Raw genomic sequence first — 18,697 nt, forward strand, 5'->3', positions numbered from 1 at the left:
ACGAGAATTCATATGTATTTTACAAGTTGGCTAATTTGTGTAAAGTGAATTGTACAAATACGCACGTTTATTACAAAAAACCAACAACAATAAAACCCCGCCCCTAACCCTCAACATCACGGGGCGAAAGCGAATCGTAGAAATGTAAGAATTTGGTCGCACAAATTAATACGAATAAACCACCTCGTAAAATATGTACAAAGTATAACGAGATTGTGTTCAATCTCCCCAACCTTCCACCTGATTTAACTCTTCACAGCTAGTTTACTTGATTTGATTTAGTTGTTTTAATGATCAACTGAAATAGAAAAGTTTATCAATTTTAACCATTTGGACTTTTTGTGGTTGCAAAAGTCGCATTGCTTCTCAGTTCTGGAAAGTGTCAGAAGGTCAGTTTGCCCGAGCATCGTACATGATTTATATGACATGTATTTTTTCTTTGGACGGCTCTTATAGCATTAAATTACTCAAGTTTCACCCACTCCACGTGTATATCTGAACTTTCTGTGAACTGTAAGTGTAAGATGACGTCTGTATTAACAGAACATACAGTACCATCTTTCACACATCGTCCTGTCCTTTCACACATACACAAATCTGTGTGTTGACTTTTACAGGATATCACAGCTGGATAAAATCCATTTTCCATTACAGACGGATAAAACAACAGATAAGTGCTTAGCAACAAACCGTCTGCCCGTGGATTATCCTGATTACTCAACACTAAATACTTTTGTAGTGTTTTATGGGTTCCCTTATTAAAAATACAGAGCACAGTAATGTTGTGGGCGTGTGACATCTGACTTTCATACTTCTTCGCTATATTATTTAATGTTTTGTCACATTTAAGCACAGTCTGAGACATTGTTGAGACCTCTTTTAACATACTAGTGTGACATTATTGGGGTTTGTTGTCTTATGAGGAAAAAACTGTGAAGCATAAGGTATACATTTCTATTTGCCCTCAGTGTTTATGGCAATTAGGAAACTTGTCGTCATGGCTTGTCATCTAATGATGAGTCTTTCTCATTTAAACACACTTACACATCTGTGAAAAACAGGAAAGTGAAATAGTTTTATTTAATAATGAGGAAAGTCAGCGAGCCATGTGTTCACCTCAGGGTGACAACATAATATTTCACACACACAAAAACAGAGACCGAATGTCATGCGACTGGAAGGCAATATGAAGGTTTGGCTCAGGGGTTATCAAACATTTTAGGTTTTTTGTTTCCCAGACAGAGATTAGCTTAAGTCTGGACTAGGCCTTAGTTTAATTAGGAAATATAACTACAGGCCTTACTAAAAACATTACTTGTGTGCATTTTGAGGTTAAAGAAAGGGCACTGATGTATTTTAAGATATGTCCATGAAGGTTGTTTTTAGTTTGGAAGGCTCATACATTTACTTTAGTCTAGGACTAGTCTAATGCTGCGTTCACACCAGCAGCGGCAGAGGCATCAAGCGCGAGTGATTTCAATGTTAAGCCAATGTGAAGATGCATTGAAGCGCATCTGGAGGTCTCACGGCGCGAATGAGGCGTTTAGCACGGCGCGGTAGACGCGATTCGAGATGCTTCTAGTTTGTGCAAATGGCGCGAATGAGGCGTTGCCGCGGGAATTTTGCAAGTTGAAAAATTTGAACTTTAGCAGAAAAGCCGCGTTAACCAATCAGGAGCTTGCTCTAGTAGTGACATTATTACAGGAAGCGAGCGGAGTCGCAGAAGCCCCTCCTATGATGCGAATTTCCACGTGAATGTCTCGATGCAAGTAAACTCAAAATGTTTAAGCGGCAAACTGGACGCGGTAGACGGGTATTACTATTCTCTGCTAATTTGCTACGCTTTATAGACAGAGTCTGTTTGGGCATAATTGATAAGCGTTTACCTTCTCGTGGGAGGGCTTGTCTGAAGTTTAAAATCATTGGTGTAAACGTAAGCCAATCACATAACATTTATTTATGACGTGCGTTATGCGCCGACTCAGCCACATCACATTTCCGCTGTAAACACACGTATGATGTATGATGTTGACACGTATGAGTTGATAAATCAAACTTTTCCCAAAACCTGTTGGGAGTAGTGCAACAACATCATCTCCATATAAAATGTTTAACACTCTTCTTGTTCGAGCTTCAGTTGGCAAATGCCATGAATATTCTCCACAACAGATCGAATAACTTTCTGTGTCTCCATGTCCGCTGTAAACTACAACCTTACATTCGGCGCTTAGCGTCTACATCACGGTTCTCAGCCCGCCATCTGTTCGTTGATTGGGCCGACAAATTTGAGGCCGTAGGAAAACGGTTATGATTGGAGACATCTCAGACTTAGAAGAGAAGCGTAATGAAATTTAGCGGAAGTACAAAGCCTGACGTAGTCAGGCTACATAGATATATACACTAGATGTCGCCTTGAGGTTCTAAGCATGCGTCAAAACTGCCGCCATCTTGGAACAGGCGTCTTGTCATAGGAAGTAGCTAACGCTGCAAGTTCATGGACAATGCCGGACTTTTGTGCTGCGTATGGATGTTAGGCCTATTAGCACTATGCATTAAAGTTAGAAAAAGTAGATTTTCATAATATCAAAACTTTAATTTTTTTCTGGACTCAATGCTAAATACATGTCTGACTGTTGAAACGAACCAAAAGAAAACCAAAGAAATCGCTTTCATGACGATTTATGGTGATTTTATTTCCGTTACACCATTGCCTACAATGACGCTGATGCGGGGCTCCCCTGTTTCAAGATGGCTGCTCTAGTTGACACATTCGGTCCAATTAACTGCCATAGCCAAGGCGATATCTAGGATACATATCTTTGGTCAGGCTATAGGTGATGCTCTTACCCAACTTATAAAACACCAGCTTTTGTGAAAATCATAAAAATGCTGCCGCTGGCTGGCAATGTTTCTCAAAAATGCTGGCAGAGAAAGAGTTAATGTCACAATGAAATGGAAGCAGCTATTGTCTTATTTTATCCGTCGTGACCACTGATCTATATAAATGACTGGATTGCGCATGACGTCACAACTGTGAAGCCATCGCACAGCCATGTTGGTATACCCAAACATTCTATTAAATCAATGGACGCGATCAGATTTTAATTATAAAACATCACTTTACAAGTCTTCGTTTTTATATCTGAAGTTACCCTGTACATTATTACAACACAAACGTCCTAAGCATGTACATAGTTATTTACTGAAAGTTGTACATTTTAGTTTTTAATCAGTTATTATACATTCATCTTTATTACAGTATCAGATCAGCAGACAGACCACAACATATGTATTAATGACAAACGTGCTCATTCTGAAATCTAAATAAATAATCATACTTTGTACCGTATGTGCATGCAATAATTTGCTGGTTTATGTTATCTAAACTTACAAGTTACTTAAACTTATTTAGAGAAATAACGCTGACCGTGTAGCTGAATGTCAAAAAAAACTTTATTTATACCCGCGTCATTAACAGAACGCAACAGACACACTCACCTTAACGGTTTTTTATAAATCCATTTTCCTGCCCGATTAAAACATAAACATTGCAAATAACACCAGAATTAACAGTTAATTTACGTACACATATCCTAAAAATAATCTTGCGTGACTGATACGCTGTAAAGCGGGTGAATTTAAAACATGATTTTGAATGGAAGTTAATGACGCCTTGGGTATACCAAGATGGCGGCTCCAACTCTGCGCTGGCTTCACCTCACGCTGTTACGTTAAGCGTTCTATGCGCAATCCAGTCATTTATATAGATCAGTGGTCGTGACGTATAACCAAGTGAAATGGGTTTAAAAATGAAAAAGATCAGGGCTGGACTTGAATTCGTCCATTGAGAATTAATTGGATCATTAGAAGTTGGGTCATGTTGCTAATTGCTAATCGCTGCAATCTTTAAATTAGTTCAAGTAAGATTGTTAAGTAATGAGTTGTTAAGGCAGAATGAATGTCTGGCATTGCATTGCAGGGTATAATTATAGGTATTAAATTAGGCATGCAAGCTTCCCTAACCTCATTTTACTATAATTTGTGTATATTAACCTCATTTTAAGAGTTTTGTGTATTAAAGAAGATTTAAGCAGCTTTGTGCGATGTGTCTATGTATTCATGTGCAAATGCTACAATTTAACAAAATAAAAATGAAGTAACGTTAAGGAAGTAATATTTCTCTCTCTCTCTCTGTCTCTCTCCCTCTCTCTCTCTTTCTTGTGAATCTATATTAAGTGTAACGAGAACAGATTATTAGCTCATAACTGCAGCAGCCGGTCCGGTCCGGTCATGTTTATCTGACTGGATCAATGTTTAAATCTGACCCGACCTGCTGGATCTACGCTACAGATAGATTTTATATCTTCTCCAGAGGGGTTTCAAATCCATATCCGTCATCATTACTGTGTCTTCTTACATAAGACAAGGAAGCAAAAGACGTGGATTATAAGAACTTTATATCTGCTGTACTCCTTATGAGTTGTGTTTGTATTTTTAGGTATACCCAATGGAGCGAACTGTCTTTACAATTAAGCTATGTTGAGTAAAACCTTTTTGGATGTCCTTAAAGGGATAGTTTACAAAAACATTACACTATGGAAGTCAAAGTATCTTTTTTGTCTTCAATTCCATTTTCATTTTTGGCTGAACTATCATGTGAAATATTATTCAGCGATGTAATTGAATGAGATTGTTGTGGAAGGTTACGTATTAAATTTAGATTCTCCGAGATGGAAAGCGATACTACAGCGCTGGCCACACACATACACAGAGACACATACTGTACAAATCAACAGTGTCACTTACTGTCAAACCACATCAAGCTATCGTTTCGAACCAAATATGTCTTGGTTTCTTCGGGAAATAAGAAATGATTCTGTTGTCCCCTGCAGACGAAACAATTTCAGGATTGTTCAGCGGTTGTTACATGCCATTATGAACGCAAGCCTATGATTTTATTACAGATCACAGTTAAACGTAGTGTGTGCTTCACCACTGCCAGATGCAGATGTGATTAATGTTGTTGTTTTCCAACAGAGCATCCAGCCTTACAAAACCAGATGTGGCACCAAAGGTATGAGATTTACCCCCATACACACAAACACAGTCACTATTGTGAAGGAAATGTGTGTGTCTATGTTGTTACACCCCTCTGAGACAGACTCACAAACTCTGTGCATGCAAATTTGCATGTTTTAAGTAAGTCATGATATATGTGCAGGTTTATGCTTTGGGCTGTATTGCTTACTGTAAAATGCAAAATTATTTTACACTACACTACTTTATGTATAGTGTATACTGCGCAACATTTAGTAGGAGTAAGCTAGTGTTTCATTACATCATCGACATCCGTTACGCTTCTTGATTTGCATTGCTTTCATTTTATGTTCCGTTGTGTGGTTATGTTTGAGTCCTGCATGTGCTTTCCTCCATGTTTAGGATCATTCTGCGGAAATCATCAAACCTGTTCCCATGACAACATCCATTCCATGTTCCCCTGACATCACAAACTCCACCCACATCACGTCATCTTCCTATAAAAGTGCTCATCTGTTTGGAGGGGCGGGGTCACCGCACATAGTCTCCATTCCTTCCGCTGCATCGGCTTTTGCGTCTGCTTTATCGGCTCGAATCCCTAATCCACCGCCTCTACCCAGTCCCACCGGCTCACCCAATCAACTACCTGCGGTGCCCCGCCCTTCGGTTTATAACACGCCCATCGATCTCTACTCGGCTGAGAACGCCTGTGAGGTGGCCATGGGCCAGAGGCGGGGCCTACTGGAGAGTCAGGGTGAGAGCTTACAGCTGAATGGGTAAGAGTTTAACTGACACATGAATGCTCCACCCACAAACGTAAAGTCAAGGCCTGTTAGATAACTTAATCTCATAAGAAATGTATGAGTTCATATTGAAATCTTCAATAATATTGACTTGACAAATCTGAGATATTTTCTGAAACTAATGGAGACGTTTGTATGATTTCTGGGTCTTTATTCTCAAGAGAAATATCTGAGACACAGGAGACTTAAAGAGCACCTATTATACAAAATCCACTTTAAAGGGATAGTTCACCCAAAAATTTCATTAATAATTCACCCTCATGTCGTTCCAAACTCGTAAGACCTCCGTTTATCTTCGGAACACAGTTTAAGATGTTTTATATTTGGTCCGGGAGCTTGTTGACCCTTCATTGAAAATCTATGTATGGTGTGCTGTCCATGTCCAAAAAGGTAATAAAAACATCATCAAAGTAGTCCATGTGACATCAGTGGGTCATTTAAAATATGTTGAAGCATTGAAAATACATTTTGGTCCAAAAATAAAAAAAAAAACGACTTTATTCGGCATTGTCTTCTCTTTCGCATCTGTTGTGAGGCGCATGCGCGGATGATATATGACGTGGCTGACGTGTTATCTGGTGCGCCCCAGCTGTTTGGTTTTTTTGTGCGCCTGGGCTTCATTTACAGTCTGAGGGAGACGCACACTGTAAGTTTAAAAAAAACATATCTGACGATAACACATCATCCGCGTCACTGCAGTCACGTGACTATAGTCCCGCGCATGCGCTTCACAACAGACGCGGAAGAGAAGACAATGGCACTATAGCATAAATGACGAAGCAAGCAAAAAACAAATTGAAGGGTGAACGCAAAGCATGCTAATCTCATTTTTCATCCGTCATTTTTAAATAAGATATAACTCGTAAGATACATATTACAAATCCGTTTGTGGTAAGCGAAATTTGTGTGCAACTACTAAGCGATCACTGCTTTGTTTGTGGTGTCCCAGCGGTCACTAGCACTTCTGGTTTTCATTTTGAGTGGACACCAACTACTGCCACCTAGTGATACAGAAAACTCATTTAACGCAGGCACATCCATGTGGTGCATCAGTGCAACTTTGAACACAGACACAGCCAGTACGCAGACAACGTGAGGCGACCTCACAATCCGTGCTACTTCATTGGTGTCAGTTTGGTGCGTCTCTACTATAAGTGTGAATATTTACGCATTTGACAGCCATGTTTTTATGTAAGTGTATGCCGCATGCATAAATGTAGATGTAAATTACGGCTTAGTTTTCCATTCTTTCTGGAATTCTGTAATTAAGCACATTTTTCTTTTTCAAATAAAGTCGATAAACCACAATGACTTGTGGCTACAGAAGCGTATCATTGCTTAACCTCAGAGCTCATGGTAGGTCTGCATTAAAAAAGAAACCTAGAAAGTTCGCCATGGAGATTTTAAATGCCATTATTACTTCCAGAACAGTAAATGAATTCCAGACGGCTGTGTTGAGATTTTTGACTACAGCAGACCAGATCACGGAGAAACACAGACGGTTTTATTTACCTTCGGTGATGTATACCGCCTTATCTTTACATGCGGTCCAAAGATCCACTATAGCTGGCTGTATCAGACCTTAAGTAATACAAAAAGTGGTTTATTCATTACAGGGGTTAAATTATGCGTTGCAGGGGTAAAGTTAAATTATTTGCATTGTTTGCCGTTTGGATACTTTTTTTGATCTCCAAATAAATATTTAAGACATTGAGTTCTATCATACGTTGAAAGTACTGGCAGTATCAAGTGTGATGCATCACATGATGTTCATTTAGACGCAGGTCTCAATCATTTTGGTGATGTCTGTGTGTATATTTAGATCTCTGCAATAGTATCCGTTGTGTTTCGTGTGTGTGTGTGTCTAAGGGCTCTCCTTTGGACATTGTCCAGAGGAAGCTCAGATGTATCACCATGACCCCCCTCTTCCCGTCCTCTTCTGGGTTTCATATTTTCATGCAGTACGTGTTATGCTGATGTACGCACATCTCTTATACGTGTGTATTATGTTTGTTTTAGTTTGCTAACTACAGTAATATCCTGACACCAGCACATATTATAGTTTAATCACTCAATAAACTCATTCTGCTTCTCATTAAATGTTTTGTAGTCATGTTCGCCTGTGCACGTGAATATTTTCAGGTTTCCCACAGGTCCTTGAAATCCTTTAAAGTTTGTGAATCTGGGGTAAAAATTCAAGGCCCTGGGAAGTTTTTGAAAATATACATATATAGATACACGTCATTGAAAGTGCTTGAATCTATTTTATGCAAGAAGTTTTCTGGGAAAAAAATCCATATTATTCCCTGTGTAGTGTAGGATAATATCATAAAAAACGTTTCGCTTTAAATGCTTATATCTTCTTTATGCGAATGTTGATTCATACCAAAAGGTTTTTTGCATAGTTGTGTTTGACACATGAAAAAGTCTCGGGTTATGTATGTAACTGTTGTTCCCTGAGAAGGGAACGAGACGCTGCGTCTCCCTTGCCATAATTCCTGCGTCTTTGGCAATATTTTAGATAGCGATATACTTACTCCCGCGTCACCCTGTCTTTGTTGTTAAGCCTCACCATTGGTTGAATTTGATATATACATTCAGATGCAATCACCTCTGGAGGAGTCCCCAAAGTGTCACCGCAGTGACGCAGCACGAGTTCCTTCGAAAGGGAATTGTAACAATGTATCTTAAAAGGTAGCACGATGTAACCTTACTCTTACTTGAAATGTGTCCCCACATTTAGTCCTTGAAATTGGGGGTATTGGACCTGGAAAGTCCCGCAAAGGTCCTTGAATATGAAGTTATATAAGGTGGGGGAACCCTGTATGTTTAAGGTATAAAAATGTACCATTTTTTTAGTGCACAGTTTGCAAGTTTTCAGTATGCAATATTTGGCAAACCTCATTGAAGACAGTGTGGTAGTGTCCCATGTGCAACATACTAAAACATACTGTAGCATGTGTCATACTTGTGTACTTTATAGATCCCTAATGCAACTAAACGTGGTCTAAAGAAAGAGAAACCATTCGTGATCGAAACCAAATGCTTGTGTTCATATAACACACACACATCTAACAGTTTATTTGCCCGTCTTCCTCTAAACTAATGAATCTTTTCATACAGCTGTGCATTTATTATATTAAATGAACTCCAGCCCTGTTTCTATGGTTTTATGGGCAAAAAACAAAAACAAACATAATTCTTTATTAGGATCGCGCGCAGTTGTGCATACTGTCATTTTTTGTTTTATTTGGGTCAGATTTGTCTTTATTTCATTATGTGTCTGCACTACTTTAATTTAACCAAATTGTGTCCGTAACTTAATCTGACTGTTTGTTTGTTTGTGATCCACGCAATGTGTTTTTATTTCGATAACATGGTGTTTGAATCATGTGTCGGTCTTTCTCAGAGGGGATCGTTTATGATCGATTCAGGACATCTGTTTTGTATGAGCGTCTCTTTATTCATGTATTTTCTAATCTGTAGGCTTCTCAGCAGGTGAATCCAGCAACAAAGTCAGTATCACATAACTGGATGCTTCATTCATTGTGTGTGTGATGTGCTTTGTAGTTTGTGTCATTCTTATAAGTGTCATAATCTTATTTTAAATTAAATTGTGACCTTTTTATAAAAATTGGGTAACCTCTTTAACCCTAAAATCAAAGACAAAAATAAGAAATTATATTTGAAGCCTCTTTTAGGGCCATTAAGATTATGACATTTGCATGAAAAGGCTTTTTTTTAATTGTTCCACGGCACTGATTTTTATTTAAGTTGATTTTAAATTAAAGTTTGTGTGTATTTGAAAAAAAGTTCTTTGTACTATAAATAATGATCAAAATATGGTCCATACAGTCACTGGGGGAGTACCTTTTTTAAAAATGTCTTAAAGGTTTATTGTGTAACTTTAAGGAGGATCTCTTGACAGAAATGCAATATAATCTACATCAGTGGTTCTCAAACTGGGGGGCCGCGAGATGGTGCCAGGGGGGCCCCAGTTTTATGACATTTTATAAAATACATTATTTATCATGAATTCTGTGAAATTAAACCTAAAAAATAAGGCAGCACTACTTTGTGTAATTTAATGTTTTGTTTAATTAAAATGTGTTTTTCTTTGGGGGGGGGGGCGCGAAGGAATGCATCGTACACAAAGGGGGCCGCACGCTGAAAAAGTTTGAGAACCACTGATCTACATAACTATATTTTCAGAGGTGTATAAAGACCTTACATCATAAACTGTATTGTTTATATTACCTTAGAATGAGCCGTTTTTATCTCCATACACGATGGGTCCCCTTATATGGAAGTCATTGTCATGTTTCTACAGTAGCCCTAAAAGGACAAACTACACTACAGAGTGTGTTTTGTCCCTACGTTGTTTGATGCCGCTAAAATTTATACACACCACCTTTAAAGGGACACTCCACCTTTTTTTGGACATATGCTAGTTTTTCAGCTCCCCTAGAGTTAAAGGGACAATAAGTAGGATTTATCCCATCTAGTGGTGAAATTGTATTTTGCATTCAAACGAATAGTGCTCTCTAGCGCCTCGCTTTTCCAAACACTTAAAACTCTACTTACTGTCCCGTTAAACATTTGATTTTTACCGTTTTGGAGTCCATTCATCTGATCTCCGGGTCTGGCACTATCACTTTTGGCATGGCTGGGCATGATTCATTGAATCTGATTGGACCATTGGTATCACGCAGAAATAACCAGATTTTCAATATTTTCCCTATTTAAATCGCAACTCTTCTGTAGTTACATCGTGTACTAAGACCGACAGAAAATTAAATGTTGTGATTTTTTAGGCAGATATGGCTAGGAACTATACTCTCAAACTGGCGTAATAATCAAGGACTTTGAAGGCGCAATGATATTACGCAGCAGCCGAAATGGCAGGGGACTATTTTTGGGCACTGCGTAATATCACAATGGGAAAAAATATCAAATATTAAATAGTAATAATTTAATAATAGAAAAATATCGAGACTTTGGTTATTTTTTAGCGTGATGCTAGTGGTCTGGTCGGATTCAGTGGATTATGCTGGGCTATGATAGGGGTGCTAGCGCCAGACCTGGAGATCATCTGAGTTAGTTCCAAACTGGTAAAAATCAAATGTTTAACTCTAGGGGAGCTGGAAAATGAACATATTTTCAAAAAAAGTGGATTGTCCCTTTAAAGGGGTCATATTATGAGATTTTTTTAAAGCGGTAAAATGGGTCTTTGGGGTCCCCAGAGTGCATATGTGAAGTTTTACCGTGGCTTAAATACCTCACAGATAATTTATTTACCACTTTGTAGGTGCGAGCAAAATGTGCGTTTTTGGGTGTGTCCTTTGGAATGCAGATGAGCTGATGAGATGCAGGCGCTGGTTGCAATGATGATGGTTTGTTGTTGTAATCAAAACTCAACAGCAGTGCCGTGGTTGGATAGTGGGGATTGAGGGGCGGTATTATTATAATAAGACTTTCTACCTACGTCACAAAACAGGCAAAATCTGATTAACCTGTTTTTTCACGTGCTTGCGGAGAGTGGTTTGCCGGGGCTGGGCTATTGGGTTGTTCTTTTACACATGGGTTGAGGGAGGCGCTGGAGACCCAATTATGGCACTTAAAGGGGCCATGGCATGAAAATCTGACTTTTTCCATGTTTGGGTGCTGTGGTTGGGTCCCCAGTGCTTCTATCAACCTAGAAAATGTGAGGGGGATCAACCCAGTAACTTGGTTTTGGTGGGCCATTCTCTGCAAGCACGTGAAAAAATAGGTCGTTGAAATTTGGCTCTCCTTATGATGTCATAAGGAGTTCTTATTATACAGTAATAATACCACCCCTTAATCTACACTGTCCAACCACGGCACTGCCATTTAGTGCAGAGAAAAGCACAATTGATTTTGATTGCAACAAACCACCATCATTGTGATCGGTGTTTGGGTTTCATCAGCTCATTTGCATTTTGGAGGACGCACCCAAGGCGGCACATTTTTGCACACACCTACAAAGTGGCAATTTTAACATGCTATAATAAATTATTTATATGGTATTTTGAGCTAAAGCTTTACATATGTGCTCTGGGGACACCAAAGATTTATTTGACATCTTAAAAAATCTTGTGCCATGGCCCCTTTTAACATGTAAAAAGTCTGATTTTCACGCTATGACCCCTATAATATTTGCAATTTAGGTTTAGAAACATATACATTTGGTACCAATATGTACCTTTGAGGTATTAAACTGCACTCTTGGGTAGCAATTTGTATCTTTGAGGTACTAAAATGAACTCTTTGGATGCAAAGTTGTACTTTTTAAAAGGGTACAGTACCACCCTGCAAAAAAAAACAATAGACACTATCACAGAAATTCTATTGGATTTATTGGACTTAATGGGAACTTTATTGGTTATATTGGAAACTATAATGGTCTCTATGGGTCTCTGTTGGTCTTTACTGGTATGTGTTGGGTTTTATTTGTGAGGGATTAAATCCTAATGGAATATGTCCCAGAACACACTACAAAAAGGAATTTTGTAGTGGTTTTAATGGTAAAAGCTAATGGTTCCTATTGATATTTTAATGGAAACCATTAGGAATTTCTGTAATAGTTTTATTGTTTTTTCAGCAAGGCACCCCAGTGACGGCTAGGGACTATTTTTTTGACCATTGTTTTTTTTTTGACATTGTACAGTTTTGCAGTATTTGAAGTGTTTTTGGTTAGTTCAGTACCTGATCTGTGTTTGGCTAAAGGCGGGGTGCATGATTTTTAAAAAACACTTTGGAAAAGGGAGTCGGGCCGAGTATCAAAACACACTTGTAGCCAATCATCAGTAAGGGGCGTGTCTATCAAAAGAATGTCCAGATCCTATTGGTGTAGGGGCGTGTTTATTTAGGTGATTTCAAATCTCAACATTGGCTTTCAGAGATCATGCACCCCGCCTTTAACAGTAGACTGGGTTTGTGGTACATAATGTATAGTTTTTGCATTGCGTGAGTGTTGTTCTAAGTTTACAGACTTTTACAGACAAATTAACCAAACCTTTACACGCATGCACAGACACACAACTTTATGCACACACTGCAGTTTGTCATAGACTCCTAATCATCCTTTTATTCACATATAAAGATTCACACTTGATCTGACAGTGTTGATTTATTGACAGCTTATGAATATGTTTTCTGTCAGTATGAAGACGTTGGCATGATCAGTATGCCCCTAATGTGTGTGTTCACAATCTCTGATGTGAAACTTCATCTTTAAGAAATTAAACAGAAAAATTTGTATGATTGGAGGATCTGGAGTTGTAAAATCCAGACATTGTGTTGAGTAATGTCTAGATTAGCTCTGTCTGCATTTTGAACTCAGGTTTTAAAAGCATGTTGCATGTTTTTATATGCATTGGCACCACCTAGTGGTCATAAACACTCATTGTTGTTTAATTTGATAATAGTTGCTATACAGACAACACAAGTGGACTCAAAATGTATTCAGACAATTAATAAATGTTATTGCATTTGATAACAAAACATGGAGTGGATGTTTTTAACTAAAACATTATGACAATGAGTATAAAAAGTTGTGATGCTTTCATCTTGTCACATGTTTAAATATTTTGTTATCTAATGCAATGACATTTACACAGTTTTAAAACACACCTAATTTATTATTAAAACGATGGTATTTACATCTTATATCAGGGTTTAATACATCCAAAATGTATGTAATATCAATATTTTCTTTTTTATCATAGTGGACCTCCTGTTTTGTCAAAGTGAGTACAATATCTGTGACGTGTGACTTTCATTTACAGATATTGAATTATTTTTTCATTTATTTTCATATTATCTTTCCTCTGTTCTTTCTTCCATCTTTCAGAAGACCAGTTAACAGGTAAAGATTCAATCACTGTTTTAGCTCCAGCAATATTTCTGTAGATCAAATTGTAAAGAAATTGCATTAGCAACACAAAAGCTATGGGTTCGAGCACATGCATTACATGATAAACATTTTACTATAAGTCTCTGTGGTTAAAATTATCTGCCAAATGCATAGATATAAATATGTTATTTGCCAATTATTGTTAAAAAAAATGAAAAGATGGATTTCAGTATGAAGATAACTTTAGGTTCCAATATTCATCCCACCTTTAATTGCATTTAGTAAAATAAAATGTAATGTTAAAGTGAAAAATAAAGTATGTCATTATCACAAAATATTTTAATAGCTTTGCGCTAAAAGTATAATAGAGTAACATTATAAACACATTAAGATGTTTTTTTTTTTCTTTTTGCACATGCTATTGTTATACAGGAGGTATTTTTTTCAGTCTCTTTAACCACTAAATGATCTTTGACCTGTTAAAGACCCCTGATAATTATACTGTATGTAAAAAAAGATGAACCTCTGTTTGTGTAGACTTCCCCGTAAGCACATCACAGAGACGGACATCGAGTTTTATCACATCCCAACTCACGGTGATGCCAGCAGGAAGCGCATCATGGAGGATACAGAGGACTGGCGCCCTCGAACCGGGACATCACAGTCACGATCATTTCGAATCCTGGCACAGATGACTGGCACCGAATCTGATTTTGGTGAGAAAGATATTTTTGTTTATTTTCACTTTTATTATTACATTACTGAGGCATTTTGTTGTCTGTCTAATTATTTTTTGTACTGCATTTTTATTAGAGCTCAGGGAGAAAATTTGAAAAATTAGGTGTAAAAAATGTTCCTGCATTGTAAAAAAAAATGTCTGTTGTATTAAAACGTTTTATTTGTTTTTCTTTCACAGAACAGCCACAGGAGAATGACTCTACAAAAACAACAAGGTGAGTCTGCTTTCTTTCTGTGTGTGTTGTGTTTTGTGTGTTTCTGACAGGGTTGCTGTGTGTTTGTGCGTTGTAAAAGCGTGTGATTTTGGCATCCCTTGACCTGTTATTTTGTGGTATTTCTATATTAAAAAAACGAGTTTAACCAGCATGCACAGGCACACTGGTGTTGTGTTCGTCATCTTACATTTACTATAAAATAATGTTACGTGTGATCTTTAAAAAGTTAAATACAATCACAGATAAAATTTGAAAAATGAATTTCTTTTTTCTGATGAACACAAAAGAAGAAATTTTGAGAAATACACAGCAGTAAGTGACCATGGACTTCCATAGTAGGAATAAAAAAATATGATGGAATTGAATGGGTACCGTCAACTGTGTGCTAACCATCTTTTATCAAAATATTTTCTTAGTCATTTATCACAATACTTCCAAAATATTTTTTTCCTACTATGGAAGTCTGTGGTCGCTTGCTGCTGTGTGTTTGCCATCGTTTCTCAGAATATCTTCTTTTGTGTTCATCAGAAAAAAGAAATTCATACAGGTTTAGAACAACATGAGGATGAGTAAATTATGACAGAATTTTCATTTTAAAGTGAACTATCCATTTAAAAAGATCTTAATTTGTACCATTTGGGTACATGAATGTATATATTTGGTACCAGTATGTAGTAACTCTTTAAATTAACTTTTTAAAGGTTACTGTCCCGTGACAGCTAGGGACCATTTTTTGACCATGTGAACATATTTGATGTTTAATTTTGTGTGTATAATGTTGCTCATCGCTTCTTCTGGCTGGTTGTGAAAAATCTGAAATGTGTTTATTGTGGAAATGAGTTGTGATTGTGCATCGGTGGGGCAGCATGTTACGTTTCATAACAAAGTGTTGGCGGTGGACAGTATGTGTTACTTACGGGTGTCGTAGTGGCTTTGACTGCATGGTCGTGTTAACGTAATACATCATTTTGGTTTATCTTTCATTTTTTTCACTTTCTTTTTCCCTTTTTGGTGAACAGGGTAGTGAAGATTAACCCTAAGATTGGACCCAAATATCATAAACTCAGAGACTGGCATCATGGCGTTTCCGCTCGAACCCTTAACGTTGTCAGTATGTTGTAGTGTGTTTGTGTATGCGTGTGTGTGTAAAGGGATGGTTTATGACTTCAAAAGGGCCCCCTCCAAAATTTTTCACATTCTTTTTCCTGGTTTTAGATATACATCATTTTCTAGTTACACACAGCTGATTGTAACCATTGACTATCATGGTAGGAAAACAAATATTATGAAAGGATTGTAATAAATGATGAAGAAATTTTGATAAATGATGGTAAACACAGTTGACGGTACCCATTGAATTCCATCGTATTTGTTTTTCCTACTATGGAAGTCAATGGTTACTATCAGCTGTACCATCATTTAACAAAATATCTTCTTTTATGTTCATCAGAAAAAAAGAAATTCATACAATTTAAAACAACACGAGGATGAGAAAATGATGACAGAATTTTCATGTTTGGGTGAACTATCCCTTTAAGATGATCATGAATATTCAAACCGTTATCACTTTGCATCAAATCTCTGCGCTACGCTAAAAACCAAGCTGTACAAATCAAAGTATAAGAATAACATTTTATCTAATTTAGATATACATATTTTTTTCTCTTTCTAGCATCACTTGTTTGCCTTAAATCCATAGTTGTGCATTAATTAGCAAACAGACATGACTAACATTTCAACGTTACAAGTAATACTAAGATAAGCTTTTAGATAAATTAAGTCTTTGAAAAAATGCATTTATGCACTATTGTTACTATAGTTATCTTTTGCATTAAAAAAAATCTAAAATAAAATAATAATAAAAATAATTAAAAACATTAGATAAAAAATTCTGATTGGACCTTTAAAAAATAAATTCTGTTCTTTCTTTCTTTATTACGGAGCCCCTAAGAGGACAAGAAGCAAAAATTAAATAAAGTTTATTTTCATGTGCGCACATGAAACTAAACTTTAGATTTTTTTTATTCCAATGTAAATAGGGGCTCGGTACTTTCTTTCTGTCTTTCTTTCTTTCTTTTAGGCATGCATGATTTTAACTTATAGGGAAGATAGACAGTTAATAATTTTAAGTACATGTGCAAAATTGTCTATATCTGTGCACTGGAATCTTCTTCTCTCACCAAAGCAAATTCCCTGTGTGAGCAAATATACTTTGTAATAAATGGTTCGGAAAAAGGTTTGGAGGAACTGTAAAAATGAGTTGCTGCCTTAAAATCTTTAAGTAGAATCAAACTAACAAGTTATTTCAACTTACATCATACTGACCTTAAACATCAAGTTGAATCTTGCAGAATTTGAAGTTTCAACATAAGTTAAAGTAACATAAAAACATATCATGTAATCACATGGCTCTGTAGTAAGAGGAGTTATACTAAACATTTCTTTTCATTGTTGTTGGGTTTTCTGGATGGCGCAACCTTGAAGCCCGGCCCACCCGGGCTCATGATAGTCAAAGGCCCCTGGGCATTGGCCCGGTCGGTAATCCATCCCTGTGTGTGAATGGGTGTCTGTGGGATATTTTTGTGTTGGAATCTGTTGGATTTGAGTTTGTGACAGTGAATAAAGTTATATTAGATACTGAAGTCACAAACAGCAGTTATGTCTCGACATAACATACTGTGGTCGGCAAACAGGAGAGTTTTACAGTGTGTGCAGTATTGGGAGATATTCAGTGTGCACTTTCATCTGGATTTCATGAATTTACTTTATTAGTTGCACTACATTATAGAGAAACGAATGATGCGTGTGGCTTGAATAATTTTCGTTTTCATTACTGTTTTGACACATTTGTGACCCTGGACCACAATTTATTAATTTTTTATTGAGATTTATACATCATCTAATAAATTAAGAGATTTGCTTTCAATTGATGTGGACAATATTTGGTCAAGATATAACGATTTGAAAATCTGCAATCTGAGGGTGAAAAAAAATCCAAATATTAAGAAAATTGCCTTTAAAGTTGTCCAAATAAAGTCCTTAGCAACACCTCTTACTAGTTAAATAATAAGTTAAATTTTTTATATATATATTTACAGTAGGAAATGTACAAAATATCTGATATTTACTTAATATCCTAATAATTTTTTGCATATAAAATCAATCATTTTGACCCATTCAATGCATTGTTGGCTATTGCTGCTTATGACCCAGGTCCAGGATCACAAATATAATTTTACAGGACATTTGCTTTTAAGAATTGAGTTAGACAATAATCTGTGCTTTGCAAGGTGGAAATTAGAGATTTTTAAATATTAAAAAATTTAAGGAGTAAAGTAGATCGCAGGCTAAAATCCAGTAAACTCCATTTAAATTTCTAGGGATGTTTAAATTGTATTAAACCCAAAGCATCCCTTAAAAAGCTGATCAATCTTATTTCTTTGCTTCTGTATTTTAATTTGTCTTTTCACTTTTCCTTTTGGTTTTCCTTATAAAGCAAAATTAGAATAAAGTTGCCTGCATTTTATGAAGATTTTCTGTCTCTTTTTTTCTCTTTATTTCATTCTGTCCTTTCCTTTTCCTGGTCTTTCTTTATTTAAGGATAAAAAATCAACATATCCAATGATAGTTATGTTTTATGAAAACAAACCTTTCACAACAACCACAAACCACAAAAGTTTGTGTTTAAACTACCATACTCCAGAAAGATGTGCAGCAGTTCTGACATTTTACCACCAGATGGTGGCAGAGAGCAAGAGTGAATCAGGCTGTACTACTGTGCCTCGTGTGTTTATGTAGTTCAAAAAGTAAAGGTAAAACAGGGGAAAATCACATACTGATAAAAATGCATACATTGAATGCATCCTAAAAACACCTGCTAAATACTTACATGCAACTAGCTTACCTTTGAATGCTTACTGGTATGATCGTGGAAATAAAGGTCAATTCATTCACATTTATTCAAATTTCTGTATGATTTTTCAGCTTTCCTGTCTGTATATTGTGTCATTCTATCCATGTATATACAG

General features: G+C 36.7%; 1 protein-coding gene across 7 annotated transcripts in view; it reads left to right on the forward strand.

Moving 5' to 3' along the window:
- pdlim5a (PDZ and LIM domain 5a) overlaps nucleotides 1-18,697 on the forward strand; it is a 69,912-nt gene that overhangs the window by 38,282 nt on the left and 12,933 nt on the right. For 2 of the 7 annotated variants that reach the window (XM_073860998.1, XM_073860997.1), the window contains exons 4-9: nucleotides 5,038-5,074; nucleotides 5,440-5,813; nucleotides 13,589-13,609; nucleotides 13,714-13,728; nucleotides 14,254-14,432; nucleotides 14,633-14,669. In XM_073860998.1, the coding sequence (XP_073717099.1) occupies nucleotides 5,038-5,074; nucleotides 5,440-5,813; nucleotides 13,589-13,609; nucleotides 13,714-13,728; nucleotides 14,254-14,432; nucleotides 14,633-14,669 (663 nt within the window). Of the gene's footprint in view, nucleotides 1-5,037; nucleotides 5,075-5,439; nucleotides 5,814-9,326; nucleotides 9,356-13,588; nucleotides 13,610-13,713; nucleotides 13,729-14,253; nucleotides 14,433-14,632; nucleotides 14,670-18,697 lie in introns of all 7 variants that reach the window. The other 5 variants (XM_073861001.1, XM_073860999.1, XM_073861002.1 and 2 more) reach the window with 5 other exon arrangements.

This window comes from Misgurnus anguillicaudatus, chromosome 22, assembly GCF_027580225.2.
Source record: "Misgurnus anguillicaudatus chromosome 22, ASM2758022v2, whole genome shotgun sequence".
NCBI lineage: Eukaryota > Metazoa > Chordata > Actinopteri > Cypriniformes > Cobitidae > Misgurnus > Misgurnus anguillicaudatus.